Source organism: Thalassophryne amazonica, chromosome 11 (genome assembly GCF_902500255.1).
Source record: "Thalassophryne amazonica chromosome 11, fThaAma1.1, whole genome shotgun sequence".
NCBI classification, from domain to species: domain Eukaryota; kingdom Metazoa; phylum Chordata; class Actinopteri; order Batrachoidiformes; family Batrachoididae; genus Thalassophryne; species Thalassophryne amazonica.
This window is the reverse complement of record NC_047113.1, coordinates 63883198-63908651: the sequence shown is the minus strand read 5'-3', so window position 1 is coordinate 63908651 and position 25454 is coordinate 63883198. Positions and strand designations below refer to the sequence as shown.

At 39.3% G+C, this 25454-nt stretch overlaps 1 protein-coding gene across 1 annotated transcript in view; it reads right to left on the bottom strand.

Annotated features, from left to right (window-relative positions):
- fgfrl1a (fibroblast growth factor receptor like 1a) overlaps positions 1–16042 on the bottom strand; it is a 183399-nt gene extending 167357 nt beyond the window's left edge. Inside the window, exons 1-2 of the mRNA XM_034181988.1 lie at positions 15560–16042; positions 12398–12491 (exon numbers count right to left, since the gene is read on the bottom strand). Coding sequence (XP_034037879.1) covers positions 12398–12461 — 64 coding nt within the window. The 5' untranslated portion in view covers positions 12462–12491; positions 15560–16042. The remainder of the gene's footprint in view (positions 1–12397; positions 12492–15559) is intronic.
- Positions 16043–25454: the final 9412 nt, after the last annotated feature.

The following is a 25454-nucleotide window of genomic DNA, read 5'->3' as shown; positions in this document are numbered from 1 at the left end:
GCAATCAGAGCTTTTGTAAATTGCAGGTTCGAATCCCGTGGGTAGCATTTTTTTTTTTCCCACAGCATCTGTGCGATGTGGTTACACACGCTCCAGGTGCTCCCACTGTGTTCCCGCCTGCCTGAGCAAGTGCCCCTCCCGACGTCGGCTCGATGTTTTTGTAGTTCACTCATACTAGCTCTTTCGCCGTGATTCGCCCTGAATTGTACTTATTCATAAGATGTGTGAAGGGGCCCTAAAACAGGTGCTTAAGAATTAAAGCAAAATTCCTTAGCTTTACAGTAATTTAAAAAAAAAAATACTGAAATGTCAAATTCAATGTGCTGTATAGATTCAACCAGCTAAAACTGAATCTACACTTTTAAAGTCACATTTGGATTTAACAGAGTTCCGGTCAGATCAGGGAGCATCCGTCACACTACTTAATCAGCTGTATGGAAGGCAACCACCCATACGGACAATTGTCCCATCCCTACCACAACCATATGAACTGTGGATGTTACCTTGGCCTTTTCCATGAGGTTCAATAGATGTGTAAATAATTTTACAATTAATAAAACAAACTTGCAAACCATACAGGTTCTCACTCCCAACTAACTAGTCACAAATTTGGGCTGCACCTTTGCATTAAGCCCCGGTCATACGGCACTAATGGAGGGCACCAAAGCCAAAACAATACAAGAAATCTGGACTTACGTTGACATAGTTTAACCGTAGTCCAGCTTCATTCCTGTAGCTGGCGCTTCATCAGAATTTTCAAACTGTTGAAAAATGTGAACGAATACCAACAACAACCTCAATTCATGTGTATTCGGTTTTATTTTCTGTCTTGAGGGTTCCTCATTGTTTGAAATAGTTCCCGTACCGTCAGCATTCTGTTTGACTGTCATCCAACTTCATCCAACCTCCCAAGTTTGATGTCTTGCACGAACATTGATGATATGTGAATGGATCGATAACTAAACATCCGACGAGCTGAACGTGACTCATCCATGTGTGGGACGAAAAGCAACTTTTTCATACAGAAACAATAGCCGCATGAACATTTGATCAACTACTTTAACTATTTACGCACATTGCAGCCGTCTCTGGCTCCAACAGCTGTTTTCACAGCATTCATCCATGACTCAAAATACATAAGCATACTAAGCAGCAAATGTCAGCTCTCCCCACTTTGTCCACGATCAAAGCCATACACACACATGCATGCAGACATGCAGACAGAAGCCACTTGACTATTATAATATAGATAAAATTTTGATATTGTGTTAAAGTTTGAGATGTGAACAAATATTTATCTTAAAAATGTACACCATAAGTACAGTAAATGCAATGACAATGATTCTGTCCCCTCCATAACAAACCACCCCCCACATCTTTCAAACTCTTCTCACATTCCCCCTGAAGTATGGATTCCACAGCGACAGCTGGCACTGGGGAAAAAACAAGTGGTTCTTTTTTTTTGGTAGGTCTTTTTTGTGTGCCAATGATGAATTTCGCAGCATATTGTAGTATGTGTGCTGAGAAACAGAGGCGTCAGAGCTGGAGTGAGCTTCCGACATCTTTGCTACATTCAGTACATACTCCTATGACCCAAACCCTGCCAATGCTGTCGCTGGTTTTGGACAAGACCCAGTCTAAACTTTAGGTAACGAAGGTGGAAAATTCCCATTTACAAAAATACCTGCTTAGCCTGAGAATAAAGTGTAAAATTGATAGTTAAAAAGTATATATCAACAACTTAAAAATGATTTCCTAAACCTGTCTGTCCTCATATTCTGCTACTGAGCCTGAACCATCCTGAGGATAAGGATCGTCTGTATGTTTACTAAACCCCCAAGGAAGAAGGGTTTGGCTGACTGTGTCAATCACAATTCTTACTGAGGGCTTTGTGGTGATATTTTTGGTCATGTGTGCTGCTTTTCCTCATCCTACGCGCGCGCGCTCACACACACACACACACACACACACACACACACACACACACACACACACACACACACACACACACACACACACACACACACACACACACACAGCTGCTGTGAGTGCTGTCGACCCCCCAACAAACCCAATCTGACAGACTGAAGCTGAAAGAAAACAAGAATCTGTGTCTCCTGTCCCAGGGATCGTCTTTCAATATCTCATTTGTAACACCATCAAGAATAACAGCTGGAGACTGTGTGTGTGCATGTCGCTGGCTGGAGAGTTAAAAGAGGAATTAGAAAAGGTCTGGCTGGAGGGCAGACAAGCAACCTACCAAGACAAAGAGAGTGGCAGAAGAATTAAAATGTCAGGAAGAGAAAAAGAAAGGAGAGGGGAAGGTACTAAAGTAGAATACAAACATCAGTGACAATTATAATCCACACACCTCATTGTCGTCAGTTTCAGGATTTTACATGAAAATTGTTTCCAAAGAAACCCTCTGACAGCAAAGCCTGTTGATTATCCAGAATAAGATACTCCCCGCCCCTCACCACCCAGAATTATGATTTCTAAAAGTAACTGTTAAAATGCCAAAAACTGCATCAAATTTCCCTTCACAATATTGTATATTTACTTTGTGATGATGACAATGATATCAGATAGCTCCACTAACAACTGTAGCTGATTAGAAATAAGAAAAATTATGTTAGTTATTGGCTTATTAGATGGGGAATAAAACTTTTTTTTGAACATTCATATCCATTTTCTCATTGCAACTTTTCAAACATGAAATTTTGCTGTTTTTTTCTTTATATCAGAGCGACTTGAAAGATTTTAGGATTTTGAATGCTGGACAGACAAGTTAAGACAGTTTTTAAGTCAAGAAAATAAAATGGGCGAATAAGAAATTATAACGGCAAGTTTTTATTGCTTCCTATATTAAATAAATTGCTTTGTTCTAAAGCTAATCAGTACATTGGAAAATAATATCTATTAATCATTTGGTGCTGTCTTATGCTTGACTATATGGACTAATGCAGGTAATATCAAGAACTCAAATGTTCCAAAATTATTCAATTTGAAAACTTCTTTTTTCCTTGATTTTCAGAATCAGAATCAGAAACATTTTATTGCCATATGAGTGAACAAGTTCACAACATTAGGAAATTGCTGCAGTACTCTGTGCTAACATAAAAGACAAAATTCTGTGCAAAAAAAACAAAAAAACAAAACAACAAAACAAAACAAATTGAGATAAACTCAAAAGAAAAAAAAAAGATTTCTCTTCTCTGTGAGACCAAAACTTTTCAGCAAGTTTTTTATAAACTGTTAATTACATACTAGTATACAATGTAAAACAAACAAACAAAAATGCATTTTTAGTTTTCTGGATCTTCCAGGTATGGCCCAAAATGTATATTATGTACCAGATCCAAAACTATTCGCAAAATTTGTGAAATTGAGCTTTACATGATAAATTTATTTATTTATTTAATTTTTATCCTTGGTGGAAATCTGGTAGAGCAACAGTTTGTACTCTTGCCTCACAGCAAAAAAGGTCTGGGATCAAGTTCATCTGTTCTCCTTGTACACGTGGAGTTTTGTCATGAAGTTTCTGTCATAAAATTTGTACCGAATGAGTCATTTTTCATGTTCTGCTGATTTATGGAAACTCAAAATGCAAAAGTACCTACTCAAGACAAGGCTGTAACTTTTCACAAAGTCTCATCACATTGGATTCATTTATAACAGAGTATTTTGCAGCACAGATGTCGTGAGGAGTGTGTCGTCTCCCTCCCTCCCCACGCCATGATTGAACATTGTCAGGTAAGCTAAGGCGGCTGGAGTGCAATCGTTGTCCAGTGTAGCGCATCTGGGCAGCTGTAATGTCCAGTTGGAACAGCTGACTGCTGTGTACTCGCAACTTAGCTGGAGGATATATGTTGTGCAATCAACAAGATGAGCAACACTCCACTCAATGCACGTGTGGGAGGCCTCTCATGCTCTTGTCAGTTCCAGCTGACAGCAGCTCAGTGCACGATGTGTTAAATTAAAATACAGAACAAGACAATTAAATATATACATACAATAACTACATCCATAAATACATAACAAATACAGAAAATAAATAATCACATAAAGGTACAGAAAGACTTTTTCTTTGAGCTGAGTTCATTTGGTAAGGTGGGCGTGTCTGCCCCAGCCGGTGCTGTTGGGATCTGTGGACTCGCAAGTCACAGCTGGAGAACACATACCGTGTTATGAAGGACATCACCTGACAATACTCCACCGTGAGGCACGTGCTTGGGCATGCTGTCTTCATGTGGAAATACATAAAAACATATCACCTCTGCAATGGGCGGGAGCGACCGCGTCAGTGCGCACTTCAGGCTGTCCCATGTGAAACAAATTGTCTGATCATGTGTACATTCAGCTGGCAATCTGAATGTCACGTCACCCACATCAGCTATGGTCCACATGACGCGGTGTCCTTCAGCACACCACTCACTGGACACACGGGTCCAGCTGGATACACGGCGCCAGCAGATGTGGACATGATAAGAGTGCACTGCTTCATTCATGTCTTGACGTCTGTGACCATGGGTCATATACAGAGGAACAGAAGGATCATACTTGTATTGTCCCCTTGATAAGAGGGATTAAATATTAGAAATTGCTGTGTTTTGTGTGTGTGTGTGTGTGTGTTCCCCCCCACAGCAACAGAGTGATGTGATGTCACACGTTCCAGGTGCTAGCACTGTGTTCGTGCACGGGCGAGAGCGTGCACAAAACCGTCGCCGTGGAATCGTGCACACCTGTCTGACCATGTGTCCCTCCCAACAGCAGGTAGAATGTTTCACGGATCCCCATTTTGTTTTTTGTAGATGGTTTTGGGCCGGTTCCTGCTTCTTTCGCCCAACTTTGTGTTATTTATGAAGGGGCCATAACATTCTTTAAATATGTTCTTGCTGCACTCCAATTTTACTCAGAACTAAATGAAACCTGTTCCAGTAGAGAACTAAATACTTCATCAGTCGTATTAACGGTTGGTTTCACAACACAATTTAAGAAAATTAGCTTTTGAGTATTTAGGCAAACAAGCCAATGAAGCATCAATTCAGTTACTGATATGAAACAGAGGAAATAAACGAGTAAAAGAGTGTGTGTGCTGTTCTGTGGGGTTCCTGTTCTGTTATTACAGTCTCCCCTGGTGCAGGCATTTGCTTTCTCTTCACGTGCATGCACACACGCATGTGTGCACACACAAACACATATGATTCCTGACCGCTCTCTGGTCTGCTGGCTGCACTCTGACCCCCAGTGCTGCAGGACTGGCCAAACATACCCTAACCCCACTGAGACCACATTGCAGAACTGTGGCCCCACAACCAACACTTCAGCACGATGTCAAAGAAAAAAAGACAAAATGTCAATCTAGCATGGAAAAGACATCAGAGATCAGAATCCAACCAACAAACCAAATATTTACTCATCACGTCTCCCTCAGTGTTAGGACTTACTGCTTATACGTCTTAATTTTAGAGTTTAGGTAAAGCATCTCAAACTGAAAGGACTACCAAATGAATTGATTAGCATTTTCTGCACTAATTTGTAATCACAACTGGACAACTCTTACTAGTTCACAGATTTTCAAATGTGAGGATTCCCTCCTTTACCCTTTTGGTTTCTAGGCATCACTGGCTCATACCAATATTCCATTATTCCTGAATGTATTCTCTTAAAGTGGTTAGTGCACTTAGGTTCAGTGCAGAAGGTTCCCGGTTCAAACCCCACCCCACCACATTTCTCCATGTAATGTGGAAACTTGTGCCAATTCAATATGCAGATCCATCTTGGATTTGCTGTGGCAACCCCAAGTGCAAAACAAGGGAGCAGCCGAAGGGACTTACTTTTTTATTCTCTTAAATTTATTGTACCGTCCCAAGTTTTTTTTTTTTTACACTGCACTCCCCTCCAACCAAACATGCACAAGTCATCAAATCTTCACCCCTGCAGTGAACATTCAAATAGCCTCATTACGACCCCACCATAACCCTGTCAAAACAAACACTAACTTTATCTAAATGTGGGCTAATAGCCTTTAACACACAGTGGAACAGGGTTCCCTCTCAATGACAGACACAATCCAAATCTCCCTAAGAGACTGTCATTCCAGCATTACCCCACAAACCTCCGCAGAGACCTAGTACCAAAAGCGATCTCTCAATTTCGGTCCCTGGCGAGCAGCCAGTACTCACAACCACACAGTAAAACTGGAAACACCACAACCCCCAAGATTTGGGACTTCATTGTCTTTAAAAGGCACCAGAATCACCAAACACCTACATCATCTACAGGTCAAAGTGGTTAACCTGTGATGAGAAGATCTTCAGTTCAAGTCCCTGGCAGATTGGAAAAATCACAAAGGACCCTTGACTAAGGTCCTTAATGTCCAAACTGCTCACTGTGTGAAGTTCAGCACCTTGCATTCATCCTGATATGAGAGAGTGAATGTGAGATATAACTATAAGGTGCTATTCGTATGAAAGAGAGATATTAAAGCAGTCCGTTTACCATTTATGAAGGCAGAGGTCCTAGAGACACGAATATCACTGATAAGTGAATCTTTCGACAGTTTCACCCTAAAGAGAAACACTTCTGATGGCTGAGTCCAAGAAATAATATTTTAATCTTGATTCATGACATTCCTAAATCCAGGGCTTGTATTGCATCTTGACAGTGGATGAAAACATGAGTTACACAAAGGGCACAAGTTCATTTGGAGTCTGAGAACCCCTGGGCACAGATTAACATCATGCAGGACAGTACAATTAGGGGTTTGGTGTCTTCTTCAAGGATACTTCTTTAGTGAAATTAATAAATAGTAAAGATGAGACAATATGCTTCGCCCCCAATTCGATTCTCTCACGATTTTTTGGGTGCCGATTCGATTTAAATTGCAATTTTTACGATATTGCTGATTTTTGCGATTCTTAGTTTAGTTTTCTTAATACCAGTGAAAAAGTTGCATAATGATGTCTACAGACCAGGAGGCATATTTCCCCCAAAAAATACACATCACATGTGAAGCTTTTTTAATATTTATTTAGCAGCTTATTTAACTGTTATGCTCAGTCAGTGCTGTAAAAACAAACAAACAAACAAACAACAAAAAAACAAATTTCACAAACAGAACACTTGAACCTGAGTGCCTGAAAACTCAAATGTGAGCCTTTAACTTTATTAAACTGAATTTGAAAAGCGCTCTTTTAAAACGCTAGACTTCAAAAGTAGTCAATAAAATGTATAATACACAAACAAAAATATTTACTTTTGTAGCTTATTTAACTGTTCTGCTCAGTCAGTGCTGTAATAAAACAATTTTCATGTCAAATAGAGCACCTGAAAACTCAAACGTGAGTCTAACTTTATTAACATGAATTTGAAAAGGGCTCTTTTATAACCCTAGACGTCAAAAGTAGTAAATAAAATGTACAATACACAAGCAAAAATAGTTACTTTAGCAGCTTATTTAACTGTTCTGCTCAGTCAGCACTGTAAAAAAAACAAAAAAAAAAACAATTCACAAACAGAGCACCTGAACCTGAGCACCTGAAAACTCAATTGTGAGCCTTTAACTTTATTAAACTGAATTTGAAAAGCGCTCTTTTAAAACCCTAGACTTCAAAAGTAGTCAGTAAAATGTATAATACACAAACAAAAATATTTACTTTTGTAGCTTATTTAACTGTTCTGCTCAGTCAGTGCTGTAATAAAACAATTTTCATGTCAAATAGAGCACCTGAAAACTCAAACGTGAGTCTAACTTTAACATGAATTTGAAAAGGGCTCTTTTATAACCCTAGACGTCAAAAGTAGTAAATAAAATGTATAATACACAAGCAAAAATAGTTACTTTAGCAGCTTATTTAACTGTTCTGCTCAGTCAGCGCTGTAAAAAAACAAACAAAAAAAAAACAATTCACAAACAGAGCACCTGAACCTGAGCACCTGAACCTGAGCACCTGAAAACTCAATTGTGAGCCTTTAACTTTATTAAATTGAATTGTAAATCTGAGGCACTGCTGTTTCAGAAAATACCTTCTGGAAGGTATCACGTACCTCGGCTCCAGCGTGTGTTGCATGTTCCTGAAACCTATATTTTCCACAACACTATAAGGCCGCAAGTCTTTGCAAATAAAGTCCACAATTGATTTTGTGATGCATTTCGCTTTGTCAGAACTGCTGGGTAGATTGGAAAATGCCGTTTTCATTGTCTGCTGGCTTGCTGCTGCACGACGTTTGGCTGGAAGCTCTGCATTTACTTCAGGATGGTGCCTTGCTAGATGGGCATTGAGGTTTGCCGTATTTCCGCAGTACGCAATGTGTGCATTACAGATTTTACAAAGAGCTTTCGACATGTCCAGTTCTGCTTTTCCCTTCAAAGCAAAAAATCCAAAATGTGCCCACACTTTAGATTTAAGATGTGATGGTGGGGGTTTTATCCCTGCACCATGTAGCGAGTTGTCCGCCATTCTCTGCTTTCAATTTAAGTTTTTTCCCCCGCAGATGTATGTGACATCGCGTTGCCAGGTAGAGTGTCAATGAAAAACATTTCGCCCTCTGCTGGAGAAAAGCGGTATCTTTTGCCAGCCCGGCTGATAAACGCAGTCTAAAATGAAGCATTCAAATTTAGAAAAATATCGACATTTTTCTTAAACAAAAATCGATTTAAAAATCGGAAAACAAAACATTGCGAAAATTCGATTTTTTCTCCCACCCCTAATAAATAACCGTGTTTGCTATTTTCAAATGGAAAAAGTTTATTATTTTTGCCACTTAACTGATTTATTTTTGCGGGTATAATGAGGTTTTTCCCCTTTTAGTTTCTAAATCTGATTCAATGCGACAGGAATGTAGAAAGGGATGATAAATGTTGCAGCATATTAAAACAGAAATCAGTTACAGTGAATAAGTGAAAAAGAATCAATGCAATTTCTGTAGTCACATTATCATGCTCTTCACCCTGCTCCAGCTGTTAGTCTGTGATGCATTTAACAGCTGGCTAATACCATCTGATATTCTCATAACCAACTGAAATGCTCGCGGCATCAAACATCGCATGCACACACAATGCATATACTGCGCGGGTCAGTCGGTGTGTGCATGCATACATGAAACAGTAGAATGTTGAAAACATTACAATAATTATCCTTTTTAATCGAGTCTTGTCATTTTTTTCTTCCCCACCTGGATGTGGTGGGGCAATGGCATAATCCCCTTTTAATTCTCCACAGTATAGCAGCATACAACAAAACATTGAGGAATTTTAGTGATAGCTGATGTTTTTATAAACCCTGCTGAACTACGGATGGACCTTTCCTTTAAATTACGTGCACTAAGCAGATAGCCTTGAATGCATAGGGCTATTACTAGTCCTTGACATCACAATACTGGAGCTCACTGAGGGCAGTTATAATCTGTCAAATGTTTAGTCTCGTGATCTACTGCACGGGCCCAAGTTCACCTAGAAGTCCAGACACTGGTCTAAACAGGGTGTGTGTACAAATCTCATTGGTGGAACTCATGTGCCGCCACATCTGCTGCAATATGGGCATATAACTGCTTGCCTTTTTATATCTCTTCTCATCTGTCATGTTTGTTTCTGTCAAGGTTTGCCTCCATGTTTCTCTACCACACTGTTCAAGCAAAGCCAAAAACCATTTCAATGTTCCTGCCTCTCTTTCCAATCAGTTCCAGCGATGGTAAACAGCCGTCGGTGCTATCTGATCGTCAACCTCAAACAAACCGCAAGGACATACTGGATAAAGCAACTGCAAGTAACCTTCAATAAACTGCTTTCTTTTTGTTAAGCACCATCTTTAAATCACTCACTGTACTGTTTAATGTTTTCTAGCAAACACATACAACTCTAACAGGAGAACAACATGACTGCTATTATTCCATCACTACAATTATACATTTAGCTTTTGCTGCCCCTCAGTACAATGTGAGTTTATTGCCCTTTCATTAAATGCTAGACACAACTTCCTGGATTTACACAATAGTGTACTTTACTGTCAGTAAATCTTGTGGCAAAGGGGACTATCCAGACACACAGAGCCAACAAAGAGCTCATGTTTTCAATCTTAAAAGTCCTGATGTGTCTTATTACATTTTGCGTTGCATTGTTCATTGTTTATGCAGTTGCCCTGCCAACCCATCTCTTGTATATTTCTCTGTGATACCTCCACAATCACCGCCAGACATTAATAAAAATGTTTCTCAGTGAAAATTCTTAAGAGTGACGTGGTGAATACAAAAATCCAGCCTAAGAGATGGAAGCTATTCAACAATAATTTTCATGAACCACTAGTCCATCAAAAAACTAACAAAAAAAAATTAATAAATAAATAAAAAATGGTTGCCACACACAGCTAAAAACACAGCAAACCACCCAGGCATTTTCCACCATTTATCCGGGGTCAGGTCACGGTGGCAGCAGGCCAAGCACTGCAGCCCTTCTGTCCATTTCCCCAGCTACATACTCTAGTTCTTCCTGCGGGATCCCAAGGCCTTCACAGACCAGACATGATACCAAATTCAGCATATTCTCAGTTTACCCAGTGGAACATGCTTGGAACACCTCCAGAAGGAACTGTCCACAGACCAAGCAGCATGTTAATAAGATGCTAGAAGCACCTCAACTAACTGTTTTCATTGTAAAGGGAAATAATTTATTCAGGGTGCAAGATAATTCTGTCAAGATCAAACTGAGTACTCATAATTTACTGAAAAGAGCAGCAGCCAGAGAATGCAAGAATTAGAGATAGAGATAGGGGTCTTTATCTAAAGGTTGCGATGCGCCAACTGTTCACGAGCCAAACGTGGTGGAACAAGGTGGTGAGCCTGAGCACAGTGGAGTAGACTCTCTCTGAGGTGCAAAATGACATCTAATTTGCACTTTCAACACAGAAAATATCAATCCAAGACAGCAAAAAACACTACCCTGCATGAAGCGCTGCAATACACATCATGATATACCATTTATGCAGACATTGCCCAGCCTTAATAAACTATTTTTTTTTACCACTTTTCATCTGTCATTTCTATCAGTCTGGTGCTAAAGATACAAGGGCAGACAAGCAGTTTACTTCAAAATGACTAAATATGCAGTTAGGTAAGTTTTGTTTTTTCTCCTGAAGAAAAAAAAAAAAAAATCTTTAGAAGCATATTAATTCATGTTTCTCCATCATGAAGTCTTACAAAAAGCAAATAAATCACAACATACTGTAATATCAAATTGCAATACTTGTTGAATGGAATTCTCAAATACTGAAATACGTATCGCAACCAATTATTGTGATACACATCCCTAATGTAATGTACGTTTAAAGTGAAATGGCACAAACAACCAAGATCTAGCATCCCTCTGACAAATTACTTTGGACTTCGTCCCTTGTTTTTCATTTCTCCACCAAAAATGATTTATATAATATGCATGTGTGTGTGGGGGGGGGGGGCAGTTTCAGATGGATTTCTTCTTGAGCTGTAGCTATATTTTAACAGAGGCCTGATCTGTAAAATCAAGTCATCACATGTCATCACAAGATGAGCATTAGGACTGATCTAAAGCTGTTTGTTCAGCCTTTATATTCAAACAGTACATCCCTCGCCCATTCTCTCACACTCTTTCCTTTCTCTCCCTCACTCTTCCTTTTCTTCTTTCCCCACTTCCTCTCAGTTTTACCCATCTTTTTGAACAGTCTTTCCATGTTCCAACTCACTCCACCGGTCCTCTCTTCCCCTGTTTTCTTTGACAGACTGCAGAAGGTCTGAGGGAGGAAATGTGGCATTGCACAGCAAACATCCCTAATAAGATAATCTAATCTTGTGTCTTTGCGGTCTATGGTCCTGTGTTTATTTTTCAGCCTCGTGTCTTCATGATGCCTGTGCCTCGCCTCGCTGAATGTGGCTTTGTTCCTGCTGAAATCTCATCATCAGTGTGATCTCAGGAACCGGCGCCAACTCCACCCGTGTCTGCACGTGAAGCAAGGCGATCCTGTCTTATCCATAAACAACATCCAGGACTGATTGTGCTGTTTGTTATTTTATTATGTTTGGTTAGATGTGTGGAAGCACTGTGGTGTGCCGAGTGGTGACCATACTGTACTGACACCTCCCATGGATTAACTGGGGCTCTTTGAGCGTTTCTGTCAAATGATGCCAGTGAGTTAGCATCACACACGGGTGTAATCTTATGCGACATACAGAGAATATCACTCAAATCCAAAAATTACCATCTACACAGCAAAAGAAATGATTTGGCAAACTTCACTCGATAGAATGCCAAAACAATGTGTAGTGAAACAACATTGAATTTTCAGCATACTGTTATAAAACACTTAAAGAGCGGGGTGCTTCATGTAGTCTTCAGTTTTAATAGGCAGTAAGAATTGTTGTCACTCACCTCTGGCTGCATTGGACATCAGAATCATCTCCAGTAGCAGCACAAAAACCCACAGCAGCTCCATTTGTTTGTAGTGATGAAGAATGATCACTGTCTGGAAAAAAAAAGAAAGAAATTAGTCCAAGTAATGAATTAGAAGGTGACGCATGTAATGCTTTGGAAACCCTAAGAGTGGACATTAAATTTGCATTACTGAGTGCAATTTATCCTAAAGACCCATTAGCCTCAGTTACTTCACCATCTTACGTACCGGACTAGGTTTACTGGTGGTTGGTGGTAGCAGACTGGCATCAACCCATTATTTGCAGTCAATTATCAGACAAGGTGAGCGTCTGTGAATGTAAAAACCTGACTTACATTTAAAAACGCGCATGCTGGGAGGTCACAGTCTGTAAGTGTGACAAATTTGTGTGGAAAGATCTTGCACTAGATGTGATCTAGTGCATAGTTTGATGATATATCATGCCAGACTTTGCAAAACAATGGTAGCACACTCATAAAATGACTTTAGTACATTTGCACTTTTGGAAACCCTCCCATTGAGGTCACCGCATGCACAAAAATGTTACGGGCTTCACGGAAATGTATGGTTTTAAGGTGAGACTAAGCAACCTTTACACAAACAGCTATACCAGCACCGCAGAGAGGGCGCCAGTGAACCGCAGTCTGCAGTTCATCTCCACCTTAAAGATACTAACCACACGTTTGAGGACAAGGAAGTTAAAATCTTAGCCAGAGAGAAGAAATGGTTTGAGAGAGGGATCAAAGAGGCATTCTATGTGAAACAGTTGAAACCCAGCCTTAACCGGCTTTGTCCCGTTTACAATGGGGTACTCAGATCAAAGCAGTTTCAGTCTTTTGTTCATGGTAATGTGTCATTCACGTCATCAGGAGAGTCGTCAAGGGAGCCATCAGGAGAGGCGTCCATCCCATCATTAGGAGGGACAGCTGCCCTCTCATTAGGAGGGTGCTAACTAGAGCACAATAGGTGCTAATTAGAGCTATTGTTTAGTCACTAGCAGACGTACATCAGAGAGCTTCAGCGTGTTTCAACATGCTTCAACTTGCTCTTAACTTATAAAAACCCTTAACTTATTGGACTTAAGCCAGCGTTTTTTGATACAATTGGCATACGCTGGCTAAATTGTCAAGGTGTGACAGGGCCTTTAGTGAGCCTCTCGCTCATGTATTTGGCATCATTAGAAACAACAGCTTGTTATGATGCCTCACGGAGGGTCTAACCAATCGGCTGTTATGACGCCACACGGAGCGGCTGACTAATCGAAGCTGGACGCTGGTTAAATGATGTCTCCGTAGTCAATGCAAGTCCAGATTTCTTGTTTCTTTTTGGCTTTGGTGTCCTACATTAGTGCCGTGTGACCGGGGCTTAACATTCGTTGCTAGGAAAGTTCAACAACCAAAATACCAACACTCTGGGCGCAATGAACATGCTTTCACTATTATTTGATGTCTTTGTGCGGCTGACATCGTTATTCAAGCATTCAAAAGGCTATTCCTACTTCCACACAACTCCAAACAGTGATGAGAAAGTTTCTGGACAGTTCTCGTTTGTGAACGAAACTGCGTCTCCCAAAGACAGAGTTGTGATGTCATCACGCATGCACGGAGGCACTGCTCTATTGCAACTTGAAAGTCCCCCATTCCACTAACTTGTATGTCTATTGGGCAGCTGGAGCCCCTGGAGGGAAGCCACAGCATGCAAACATGGGGAGAACATCCAAGCAATCCCAGGACCTTCTTGCTGTGAGGCAACAGTGCTGACTACTAAACCACCCCGCTGCTCTTCTGCTAAATTGTGAAGGAAATATTTAACCTGGTTTCTGACACAGTTACTAAACAATGACGAATTAGTCTGAAATAGTGAACAGATTAATAAATCAATCACCACTTCAACCCTCCAGTGGTGCTTTTGCTCACATTATATTTCCAGCAGTCCCTGTCAGTAAGTAATGTTCTCATTACTGATGTTTGGAGTAAAGCTGTCCAAACACAGGACCACAGATTTTCTGGAATGCTTTTTTCCTTCAGAGATTTATTCTATCCACCTGTTCACTATGTCTCTCTTTACCATACTTTTGATCTTTCCGCAACTTGAACTGTCCTCCAGACTTGAGGCTGTGTCACAGATCAATGTCTCAGCTTCTCAGTTGACCAGAAAAGGGTTCACACTAAACCGATTAGAAGATGGGTAATTCTACGGTAACAGAATTACACTGACAGCAGAATCTAGCCATATTTTAGCTCACCATTAATGATTTGCTCTCTTTGGAATTCCAATCCTGTAGAATAACTCAGATGTGTAACTGACACCCAAGAAAAGACTGCTTAGTCTGAAAGATACTAACAATTATTTTCTTAACCCTAACCCATTATTTTTCATTCAGTTTAATGCCAGAAAAAATGTCTAAAATGCCAAATCACAACAAGGCAATATATTCTCATGTGTTTTCCTCAAAACTCACCCCCTCCCCCAAAAAAATTACATTTAAAGTGATGTAAAATAGATTCTAATCACAAATATTTCTTTAAAAAAAGCATTCAATTAGCTAGGGTTCTTTACAACTTAACATCAATATTTGATAAGATGCCTGTAAAAATTCTGAAATGTGGTGCAGTGATGATCACACACTGCAGTGGCTGCTCTTAATTTATGCCTTTTAATTAGCCATTTCAAAAAACCTGGCAAAACCTTTCATTTTGCAACCCACAAGACATGATTGTGCTTCATGAAGCTTTAGTTCCTTTGAAGCATTCTGCATTATGCACTGCACTGAATCAGGTTTAGGGTTTGCCATTTGATGGGAAGGACACAGTAATAACATGACTGAATGAGCAACCTGGTCAAGTGAGTGAGTGATTTTTCTTATCAAAACAAAATGTTTTTGTAGATGCGCTGTAATAGATTTATAAGTACCTCATGAAGTTATTTCCAGAAGAATGCAAAAAGAATTTTAAACTCAACTGAAGTTAATCAGGATAATAGATAAAAGCCTGGGAAAACCAAACAGGTATAGAAAATAAATAAATAAATAAAGATAATATAATCAATAAAGCAACCGGCAACGTATGAAAAATTGTAAAAACCCACCTAAGAGGGGAAAAGTTATGTAAATTACATATTTTTAATAAAGTCGAACTTACTGTGTAATTCCCAGTGATATTTCCTCAGCCTGAGACCAAAACGTTCAGCATCACTTTTTGCTGCAACACCCCTCCAATGTGTTTGTTTTTAACAACAAATCTAAAAATGTAAAAAAACAAAACAAAAAAAAACGAGTTTAACAGTGGCACAAACTTGAGCCGGTTGTCTACAATAAGTGAAGTCGACTTTAACAAGTAGACAGTTCGGTTGAGCGAGAGAGAGAGAAAAAAAAAAAAGTGTACAGTAAAAACGTACGATATATAAGCGAACGTCAAACACGTGATGGCTCAAAATGCTGCCCGGATATTTCTGAATGACAGCCCGCGTGCAACCCTCTGGCGACCCAGTTACCAGGAAAGCCGTGGTAGATACACACGCACAGGAAACAGCTATGTCTACATTATCCGACTGTCTGCATAAGATATTAGAAAATTATCTGCGAATTAAAAACCTGCTGACTATATCCTCGTCGCCGCCGGCAGCAGTTCACCATCCAAATTTCAGCCGCAGGCGAGCAAACTACGTCGACAGACTGAACCAGCGCTGAACTTTCAGCCAATCACAAGAGAGGCCAATCAGAGCAGGCCAATCACAGTGCAGGAACTTGCTGGACAAATTTGGAGCGGTGTGGAGGAGAGGGTCTGGGAGGAGGGAAAAGAACTGAAATTAACCATTAAATAATTTATTAAAGACATGGATGCTGGTTACTACTACCATCTTCACAGGGTTTCAATGTGCAACTTAACCACAGCAACAACAACAACGACAATAATAATGATAAAACTGGCTAATATTTTCTTCTTCTTCTTCTTCTTCTTCTTATTATTATTATTATTATTATTATTATTATTATTATTATTATTATTGTTGTTGTTGTTGTTGTTGCCTCTTCCCAAAACTGAATCAGAAATGATTATTTCTGGTCCTCAGCATATCGGTTTCCTGATTCTAGATGTATCATTATGGGCCTACACTGCCATCAAGTGGTAAAGTGTTATCATTACAGCCACTCTGCTTTAACAGCAGCAAGAATTCAATAGACTAGTCCGGCGGCTAAGGGGCAAATTTTAGGGGAATCATGCACTTTTAACTTTATCAGAGGTACTTTATAGTGTCCTGAAGTATATAAGATCGGGAGACATTGAATCCATAAACGTCTACACTCTAAAAACTTGGGTTTAAGAGAATAACCATTTTCAGCCTTCTACAGCATATAATTCATGACAAACTCTTATCCACACGTCTTTTTAAGTTCATAATATAAACTTGAAGGTTATGAAAATGTATTAAGGCTAAGTAGGGATGCTTCGAATGTACTTCAGTGCGCTTACACTCTTAGAAAAAGCGTTAATCTAGGGAAAGTGACTAAATATTGTCTAACTCATTGTGAATATCAATATACCTATGCAATATAGCTGTTTGCGAGCATAGGGCAAAGGAAAGATGCTACTCATGCACTCTAACATATTTACACTCTAAAATAACAGCAGTGTTTGAATGGAAAGAAATGCTTTTTTTTTAATTACAAGAAATCAATTTTGTTTTTATGGCTATAACCATTATTATTATTATTGTTGTTGTTGTTATCATTATTATTTTATGTTATTGGTATTAAGACGATTATCACCATATTTTTTTAACTGAAAACATTGTAAATAACTGGTTGGCAAACTTCCTAGATATGCACAAATGTTTCATGAATATTTTTAATGAACTACTCTCTACAGCTTTCATGCTAGGAAGATCACAGTGACCTAATTTTATGTCTCGGAGGTAGAGGCCTGTTAAAGATCCCTACAGGCCTGAAATGAGTCCTGTACCTCTTTCCATTTTGAAACATACCACCCTGCTAATGTATAAGGATGTACAACGACGTATGACGCAGCACGACGGACGATACATGATCACATAAGCTCAGTATAGCCTTGCACTAGTTGCAGTAGCCATTCTCTACAGCTTAACAATGTCCAATCTTGATCACTGGCCCCCTACATAATAACCATATGATCATATTGTCATATGAATAGCAAAATATACGCTGTATTATAACCATGCAAACACCCTTTTAAAAAAAGCAGGATACAGGGCTAAAATCAAATGTCTCACACTTTGACATGACTTAATATAACCTAAAGAGTCCCTGGACAAAGTTTGGCGCTTTTGTAAAAAAGTGCACGATTCTATCCCTTAACTGCTGGACTAGACCATTGGCGTTAACTTCCATGGAAGTTAAATGTTTGGAGAAATATATTATTTCCATATTGAAAGCTCTGAATTGGATCCACTACGGTTTGCTTATAGATATGGATGAGGTACAGATGATGCAATTAATAGTATCACCCATCTGACCCTAAAGAATCTTGAGGACCCCAAGGCCTAATTAGGCATGTCGTTTATTTGTTGATTTTAGTTCTGCTTTTAATACTTTGTGGCCTCATCTGTTGATAAGCAAATTGTCTCAGATGACTGTAGACTCGCTCATTGTGAAATGGTTTTCTTCTTTTTTTAACTAGTCTCAGACTCCAGATCTATCAGTACAGGAGTATCTCAGGGTTGTGTGAGTTCCCCTGTCTTGTTTACTTTATATATAAATGAATGCAGCAGCCAGCTCCTCTGTAACCTCATTTTTAAGTTTTTGATGACACTGCCATCCTCAGCCTTTTGTACAAGGACAAAGATTCCTCATCTTATTTTTCTGAGGTTGAGTCCTTTATTCAGTGGTGTGATGCCTGGATCACCTGGTTATAAAATGCAGGAGATGGTTCTAGATCCTCGGTCTGTTGGGCACCAGACTCCAGTTCTAGTTCACGATAAAAGAAAAAATGCCAGGTAAGCTCTTATAGATATGTAGGTGTTCACTTAGATAATCTATTTAGCTGGGAAAGCCATAATGATAATTTATGCGCACGCTTACAGCAAAGACTGTATTTTTTACGTCGACTCATGGTGTTTGGTGTTGACCAGAAAGTCATGTTTTTATTTTATCGGCAGTGTTGGAGAGTATCATTAAATACGGGATGGCAGCATGGTATGAGAACTTATTGGTTCACTTAAAATCAAAGCTTTTTCATCTGGTGCAGACTGCCATGAAGGTTATGGGGAGGACCAGAACACTTCCCCTTCAGCCCATCTATAAGCATTTTGTTTATAGGCAAGCACAGAAAATACTCTGTGATCCGTCCTACAACCTTCATCAGGAGTATGAACTTTTACCATCTGGTAGATGATACAGAGTCCCCAAGTGTAAACTGAACAGATACAAGAACTCATTTGTTCCTACCTCAATTAGACTCCTGAATGCTGCAGGGGTTGTCCGGGAGCAGAGTTAGGGGCACAGATACATGTATGCATATATACTTACATCACAAATTTATTGTGGCCAGCCTAAGGCACACCTGTGCAATAATCATGCTGTCTAATCAGCATCTTGATATGCCACACCTGTGAGGTGAGATGGATTATCTCGGCAAAGGAGAAGTGCTCACTGACACAGATTTGTGAACAATATTTGAGAGTCGGTCTTTTGTGTATATAGAAAATGTTTTATATGTTTGAGTTCCGCTCATGAAAAACTGGAGCAAAACAAAAGTATTGCATTTATATTTTTGTTCAGTGAATCTTCAACAGTTCATTGTTTTGTTTTATTTATTATGGTCAAAGCAGATGGTCACTCTAGTGAACCTGGTCTGCTTGAGGTTTCTTCCTGCATTAAAACAACACCTAAGGGAAGTTTTAAAGTTACCACTGCTGGCAATGTGTTTTCTCTTTGAGTGTGTAAGGTTTAACCCTTGCTCATGAGTAGCGCCTTGTGGTGACACATGCTGCAGTTTGGTGTTGTATAAATAAATTGATTGTATGCACTTGATAATCTGAGCACTGACACAGAGATCACAGACACAGGAGACTTCTTTTCTTTGGGTAAGTTGTTTCATTCTGAAAGTCAAGTTGAGAAGCTGTGATGTCCAGAATAAATTATTTTCCTGTGTGAAATGTTGTTGCCTATTGGACTGACTGCCCGTGTGCCAGAATTCTGCTCTGTTTTTGACCAAGCCTATTTTCAGCTGCTAAGACTGTTTGCTATTTTTTTTTTTTTTGTCCCGAGCACTTCATGACAATAAATTACTTTGTTTTATTTTTACATACTTTCTGTTGTGGTTTGTGCTTTCGGCCCCAGTTTACGGGCAACAATCAATAAAAAAGACCATAACATCATAATATCAAGAGAGAGAGAGAGAGAGAGAGAGAGAGAGAGAGAGAGAGAGAGAGAGAGAGAGAGAGAGAGAGAGAGAGCTGTGTCCGCCTGTGCAGTATGAAACACTACAAATCCGCACACACGTGTTTCTTCCTTTGTATTGATCTTTGGTACCACCTACTGGAACTTTTATTGAAGCCATTCATTCATTTACATACGGTGTTATTTTGGTTAAGTTTAAAACAGTTTCATCAATGGTCGCATACTGTATATAATATAATATAAAAATTCAGATAACTTGTTTTTTTTTTTTTTTTATAAAAAGCGTTTTGTTTTAGCACTTGTTTTTAGTTAATAGGTTGGTAAAAGATTAAATGTGATATTTCTAAATGTTGATTAAAAAGTTTTCCTGTTTTCATTATGTCAAATAAAAAACAAAGAAAAACACACCAATTATATATTATTATATATTGCAATTCACCCTGCAAAATATTGTTTTTAGGGTAAAGTGTAATCTCACACACACACACACACACACACACACACACACACACACACACACACACACACACACACACACACACACACACACACACACACACACACACACACACACACACACACACACAGTTGTGTGCAAACATTTGGGCACCCCGATGATTTTCATGATTTTCTTTTATAAATCATTGGTTGTCTGGATCAGAAATTTCAGTTAAATATATCATATAGCAGATGAACGCAATGATATTTGAGAAGTGAAATTAAGTTTATAGGATTTACAGAAACTGTGCAATAATTCTTTAAAGAAAATTAGGCAGGTGCATTAATTTGGGCACCCCAACAGAAAAAATACATCAATATTTAGTAGATCCTCCTTTTGCAGAAATAACATCCTCTAAAACGCTTCCTATAGCTTCCAATGAGAGTCTGGATTCTGGTTGAAGGTATTTTGGACCATTCTTCTTTACAAAACATCTCAGGTTTATTGGTTTCCGAGCATGGACAGCCCACTTAAAATCACACCACAGATTTTCAATAATATTCAGGTCTGGGGACTGAGATGTCCAGATGTTGTACTTGTTCCTCTGCATGAATGCCTTAGTAGATTTTGAGCAGTGTTTAGGGTCATTGTCTTGTTGAAAGATCCAGCCCCAGGCGCAACTTCAACTTTGTCACTGATTCTTGAACATTGTTCTTAAGAATCTGCTGATATTGACTGGAATCTATGTGACCCTCAACTTTAACAAGATTCCCAGTACCTGCACTGGCCACACAGCCCCACAGCATGGTGAAACCGCCTGTACTATAGGTAGCAAGTGTTTTTCTTGGAATGCTGTGTTCTTTTGCCATCCCTTGTTATGTCCAAATAACTCAATTTTAGTTTCATCAGTCCACAGCACCTTATTCCAAAATGAAGTTGGCTTGTCCAAATGTGTTTTAGCATACCTCAAGTGACCCTTTTTGTGGCGTGTACGCAGAAAAGGCTTCCTCTGCATCACAGCATCATACAGCATCTCTTTGTGCAAAGTGCACTGTACAGTTGAACGATGCACAGAGACACTATCTGCAGCGAGATCATGTTGTAGGTCTTTGGAGCAGGTCTGTAGGTTGACTATGACTGTTCTCACCATCCTTCGCTTCAGCTTATCTGAGATGTTTCTTGTCCTGACACTTCAGGCCTTAACTAGTACTGTGCCTGCGGTTTTCCATTTCCTCACTATGTTCCTCACAGTGGAAACTGACAGCTGAAATCTTTGAGATAGCTTTTTGTATCCTTCCCCTCAACCACAATGTTGAACAATCTTTGTTTTCAGGTCATTTGAGAGTTGTTTAGTTGCCACTCATTAGAAGAGATGCAAAGAGGGGAAACATTTGTACATGGCCACATTAAATACCCTTTCCCATGATTGGATTCACCTGTGTAAGCAGGTCAAGGGTCAAACCAAACCAATTTTGTGTTCTAATATATATATATATATATATATATATATATATATATATATATATATATATATATATATATATATATATATATATATATATATATATAGTGAGGAAAATAAGTATTTATATATAGTGAGGAAAATAAGTATTTGAACACCCTGCGGTTTTGCAAGTTCTCCCACTTAGAAATCATGGAGGGGTCTGAAATTTTCATCTTAGGTGCACGTCCACTGTGAGAGACATAATCTAAAAAAAAATTAAAAAAAATCCAGAAATCACAATGTATGATTTTTTAATAATTTATTTGTATGTTACTGCTGCAAATAAGTATTTGAACACCTGTGAAAATCAATGTTAATATTTGGTACAGTAGCCTTTGTTTGCAATTACAGAGGTCAAACGTTTCCTGTAGTTTTTCACCAGGTTTTCACATACTGCAGCAGGGATTTTGGTCCACTCCTCTATACAGATCTTCTCTAGATCTTTCAGGTTTGGAGTTTCAACTCCCTCCAAAGATTTTTTATTGAGTTCAGGTCTGGAGACTGACCAGGCCACTCCAGGACCTTGAAATGCTTCTTACGGAGCCCCTCCTTAGTTGCCCTGGCTGTGTGTTTGGGGTCATTGTCATGCTGGAAGAACCAGCCATGACCCATCTTCAATGCTCTTACTGAGGGAATGAGGTTGTTTGCCAAAATCTCGCAATACATGACCCCATCCATCCTCCCTTCAATACGGTGCAGTCGTCCTGTCCCCTTTGCAGAAAAGCACCCCCAGAGTATGATGTTTCCACCCCCATGCTTCACAGTTGGGACGGTTTTCTTGGGGTTGTTCTCATCCTCTAAACATGGTAAGTGGAGTTGATTCCAAAAAGCTCTATTCTGGTCTCATCTGACCACATGACCTTCTCCCATGCCTCCACTGGATCATCTAGGTGGTCACTGGTGAACTTCAAACGGGCCTGGACATGTGTTGGCTTGAGCAGGGGGACCTTGCTGCCCTGCAGAATTTTAAACCATGACAGCATCATGTGTTCTAATGTAATCTTTGTGACTGTGGTCCCAGCTCTCTTCAGGTCATTGACCAGGTCCTCCTGTGTAGTTCTGAGCTTTCTCAGAATCATCCTTACCCCACAAAGTGAGATCTTGCATGGAATCCCAGACCGAGGGAGACTGACAGTCATCTTCTGTTTCTTCCACTTTCTAATAAATAATCATAACAGTTGTTGTCTTCTACCAAGCTGCTTGCCTGTTGTCCTGTAGTCCATCCCAGTCTTGTGCAGGTCTACAGTTTTGTCCCTGGTGTCATTAGACAGCTCTTTGGTCTTGGCTATGGTGGACAGGTTGGAGTGTGATTGATTAACAGATTAAATTAACAGGTCTGTGTGAGCCAGAATTCTTGCTGGTTGGTAGGTGTTCAAATACTTATTTGCAGCAGTAACATACCAATAAAATATTTAAAAAAATCATACATTGTGATTTCCGGATTTTTTTTTTATTTTTTAAGATTATGTCTCTCACAGTGGACATGCACCTAAAATGAAAATTTCAGACCCCTCCATGATTTCTAAGTGGGAGAACTTGCAAAATCGCAGGGTGTTCAAATACTTATTTTCCTCACTGTACCAGCAGGTGTACCTGCTGCAAAGCAAGTATATTTATAATTTAATGTCACTTCTGTGCTTTAATGATTTGAAGTCACTTCTGTGCTTAAGAACTTTAATTCTTTATGGTTACTGGGCAACCAATAATTTAATGCTTTAAACTGTTCTCTTTATTTATTATCTATTACAGAATTCAGCTTTAATAATTATTGCTAGAAATAATCTATAGATCTATTATGGAATCCAGCTTTAATCATTATTGCTAGAAATCTTAGACAAAAAGAACTTTCACTTTAATTCTTTTTATACCATGGTCAGTGAGAATTCCATGTCTAACTGGCGTGCATTATTTTCGTGTATACGCACACGTAGTTCGGTGAGTTAAGTCACTGTTATAATCACTCTCTGGTTGTCACCATAGCAACGCACAAATCAGTTGGCGCAGATCAGCTGTGTTTTGACAGGTGAATAACAGAAACGCGATAAAACATGGATTTCCAAGTGAATTTTAATATTGTTGGCCAAAATAAAACGTTTGAGGAATGGAAAGTGGAGGAGAGCAGACGAACAGCAAAAGCAACGGCGTAAAGCTTTAACATCGGACGAACTGGACAAGACTGAAGACGGGAAAGAAGAAGAGAACGGTTCTATACTTGCGGGAGGCCGAGCGCTCCGCATCAAAACAGCGAGCGTAGTTTCTGGACCTGTTTGCCAGAATTTGTCACAACTCCACACAGCGGGATGGGGGGTGGGGGTGTGAGCAGCCTGCTGCGGCGCAAGCCTGCAGACTCGGTAAGCGCGTTAGAGACAAAACATAAAATAGTCCCAAATACTCACACATTTTTATCAAGTTCTGTTAACTTAAATAAATATTTGTGTGTTCGCTCACTGTGTGGGACCATGGTATAAGCGGATTAAACAACTCGAAGCCGTGCAGTATACGGTTTGAATGCACTTCGCGTCATGGTGTTTCAGACTCCGCATCGTGCATTCAAACTGTATAATGCACGGCTTCGAGTTGTTTAATCCTTACATGGTTCCTGGGCTAATGCTTTAATCTGTTCTCTTTATTTATTCATCTTTTATGGTTACTGGGCAACCAATAATTTAATGCTTTAATCTATTCTCTTTATCTATTTATCTATTACAGATTTAAGCTTTAATCATTATTGTTCGAAATCTTAGACAAATCTATTCTCTTTATCTATATCTATTACAGAATTCAGCTTTGTTACTGCTAGAAATCTTAGACAAAAAGAACTTTAATTCCAGAATTCAGCTACTGGGCAACCAAATCTATTCTCTTTATCTATTTATCTATTACAGTAAATTAATGCTTTATATATTCTCTTTATCTATTTATCTATTACAGAATTCAGCTTTAATCATTATTGCTAGAAATCTTAGACAAATCTATTCTTTTTATCTATTACAGAATCCAGATTTAATCATTATTGCTAGAAATGTTAGACAAATCTATTCTCTTCCTCTTTTTATCTATTACAGAATTCAGCTTTAATCATTATTGCCAGAAATCTCAGACAAAAAGAACTTTAATGTGTGTGTGATGCTTTAATCTAGTGTGTGTGTGTGTGTGTACGTGTGTTCACGAACGTGTGCTTTCAACTTAAGGGCCCCAAAGAAATCCACCTCAGTGCCCCCAGTCACCATATCGAGTGTGGTGTCAATCGTTGCGGAAGTTCACCCTGGACACAAATCGTGCCACATACATACGGGCTATTTTCATATACAGGTATATATATATACGAGGTCTCTTAGATAATAAAACCGACCCTTTTATTATTTTTTTTAACTATATGGATTTGAATGACATGCGATTACACCAATCATGCTTGAACCCTCGTGCGCATGTGTGAGTTTTTTCACGCGTGTCGGTGATGTCATTTCCCTGTGGGCAGGCCTTGAGTGAGATGTGGTCCCGCCCTCTCGGCTGAATTCCTTTGTTTCACACGCTGCTCGAGACGGCGCGCGTTGCTTATCAAAATTTTTTTCTGGACCTGTGAGGAATATCCGAGTGGACACTATTCGAGAAATTAAGCTGGTTTTCTGTGAAAAGTTTAACGGCTGATGAGAGATTATGGGGTGTTTCTGTCGGTGTAAGGACTTCCCACGGAGCGGGACGTCCTGCAGCGCTTCC